Source organism: Wasmannia auropunctata, unplaced genomic scaffold, assembly GCF_000956235.1.
Source record: "Wasmannia auropunctata unplaced genomic scaffold, wasmannia.A_1.0 LD335419.1, whole genome shotgun sequence".
In the NCBI taxonomy this organism is placed as follows: domain Eukaryota; kingdom Metazoa; phylum Arthropoda; class Insecta; order Hymenoptera; family Formicidae; genus Wasmannia; species Wasmannia auropunctata.
In genome coordinates this window covers 44,833-47,234 of record NW_012027471.1, presented here as the reverse complement: position 1 = coordinate 47,234, position 2,402 = coordinate 44,833, and the positions used below count along the sequence as shown (strand labels likewise).

The window sequence follows — 2,402 nt, the reverse complement described above, 5'->3', positions numbered from 1 at the left end:
ATATATATATATATATAATTATAGTTGATTTCAAATACAATATATACATGATGTCACCACACCATCTGCTAATGACAGAATTAGACGATATTACAATTTTCATCTCTAATTAATTTCAAGCCTGTTATTAACAGATGGTGTGATCTCTCGGATACCTTATATATACATATAACAGATTGATATATATTGTATATACATAAAATCCATTGAAGTCGTCATATATTTTTCACTGCTGTATTATTCAATATACTTTAATTCCAAATAAAAATTCAACAAAAATCGAATACACGAGCACTCATACATACACGCATACCTACATATTTTCCAAAAATCGTGTACAACAGATAATCTCATTTATCGCATAATCTACAACATATTGTTCAGAGCATTGCAAATTAACGAATGTGCAACTGTATTTCATGTAAAAGCGCGATAATGTGATTAATCATGTTCGCGATAAGCGTGCAACACTGCTTTACAAATTCATCGCGCTCTCAAACAGCTCCAGCATCCTTTTCATCTCTTTGCTGAAAGATAGAAATAAAAATGTATGTGTACGTGTAAAAATTAGCCGAATTTATGTTTGAAATACTCTAATATTCATAGCAACTCATCACAACAAAGTTAATTAACGTGTTTGATTTCTTTTCTTAACTTCCGCTTGAATAATCGCACATTATAATAGATTTTACGAGTATTTCGAGAATAAGATTTCACATTAAGCTCATTACGTTAAATTTCACAATAAAGGACGAATGAAAGGGGAAGCGCAGGGAAAAAGTTTTTCTTTCTCTCTTCATTTTTCTTTTGGCTAGTAACAACCTCTAGAAAAATTCTGAGTTTAGAATTCGCTACTGTAATCTCTAGATACTCTAAGAATAATAATTAATTCAGCATCTAAAAGAGAAAGTTTTAATAAACACGCGCGTTCCCCTTCTCCTGCAACGAGTTTTCTTCTTATTTCTTCTCCCTCGCTACCACCCTTCATCTCGCTGTCCAGGATGTTAATACTTGATTAAAACGATCTCTTCTTAGATTAAGAACGTAATTTACAGTTAGCCGCTCTTGATTGACTTTATAAATAAGGATCGTGCCGCCTCTCCGTAAGAAAATTCATAAGAATGCTAATGTATAGTTTACGACTAAAGTTTCGGGATATGTCCCGTAATTATTAATAATTTCTCACGTGCCTGTGAATTGAATTAGAAGAGAAAAATATTTGCCGACAATTTATACTCACATCTGCTCTGCTAACTTATAAATTGGTCCCATCGACTTGGACAGCTCCTCGCACTTAGCCATCAGTTGATACATTGACTTTATATTGTGATCCACAGCGTCGCATGTCTTACACACTGCATCTCTGTAAGTTTCTAAACAGCCAACTGTGAGAGCCGAAGCCTAGGAGCAAGAGCGAATAATTCAAAAGTATACAATCGCATGTCATATAAATAATCAATATGGCCGGTGAACTTACGTTTTGTAGAATCGCGGCTAGATTTTCCGTCAACGCGTCCACGGAGGTTGCAACTTTTCTAGCCTCCATCTCTAATTCGTTTAATACGTTATGATCAAGAGGTGGTAATTGCGGGGTTAAGGCCTGCCTGTACAAGCACGGGGTCGAGCTTCGTGAGCCTGGAAACGACGGAGTATCCCCTTTCTTAGTCACAGGACTGGATAATTTGATCTTGTTCTCCAGATCCTCCGTCACGAACAACACCATATCCCCGTCCTGCATTACCCTTCCCTCCAGCTGCAGGTAACCCATAGCTTTATGATAGCTCGGTGGGTCGAGATCGTCGTCTTCTGTCGGACTGCCGCCCCTACTTCTCAGATTCAATTGATCCGGCCTGTGGCCGGCTCCTCCTATTTTCTCTAAATTGTCATCCAAAAATTTTCCACTGTCGATATCCGGGGAGTCAATGAGCGACCTCAGTTCGGAGATGGGTGGCGAGGATTGTGAATCGAATGATATCTCGGAATAAGATGCCGTCATCTCGTGTAACTGAAACAACAAATTCATCGATGACAAAATTGAACATTGAACGTGTTTTTTTGCACACAGCAAATTAATTGAATAAATTTAATTATGATCACCGACGAGATACTATTAAAGACCGACACCCTTATGAGAGTTAGCGTGGCATGTTTAGTAATTGCTAAAATTTAAGCAGTTAGTTAATAATATAGCATTAATTTTATGATTTATTAATAGATCAATATTTTTTAGACATGTACATCGTAATTCATATGTATTACATCAATTGCTAATAGTTAATTTTATTTAAAACTGCATTTTTATAGTTACCATCCGCGTTTGATTATCCAAAGAGATGGTAAAACAGTTGGAAAAAAATGTAATTTTGCGGCAATATATATGATATTATAGCATTATAAGTATT

The 2,402-nt window shown here is 36.0% G+C and overlaps 1 protein-coding gene across 3 annotated transcripts in view; it reads right to left on the bottom strand.

The window, feature by feature from the left end:
• Window positions 1-220: 220 nt before the first annotated feature.
• Window positions 221-2,402, bottom strand: part of LOC105457000 (uncharacterized protein C17orf59 homolog) — a 6,993-nt gene continuing 4,811 nt past the window's right edge. For 2 of the 3 annotated variants that reach the window (XM_011701394.1, XM_011701396.1), the window contains exons 2-4: window positions 1,478-2,005; window positions 1,241-1,401; window positions 221-527 (exon numbers count right to left, since the gene is read on the bottom strand). In XM_011701394.1, the coding sequence (XP_011699696.1) occupies window positions 476-527; window positions 1,241-1,401; window positions 1,478-2,005 (741 nt within the window). In that variant the 3' untranslated portion in view covers window positions 221-475. Of the gene's footprint in view, window positions 528-1,240; window positions 1,402-1,477; window positions 2,006-2,402 lie in introns of those variants that run through there. The other variant, XM_011701397.1, reaches the window with a different exon arrangement.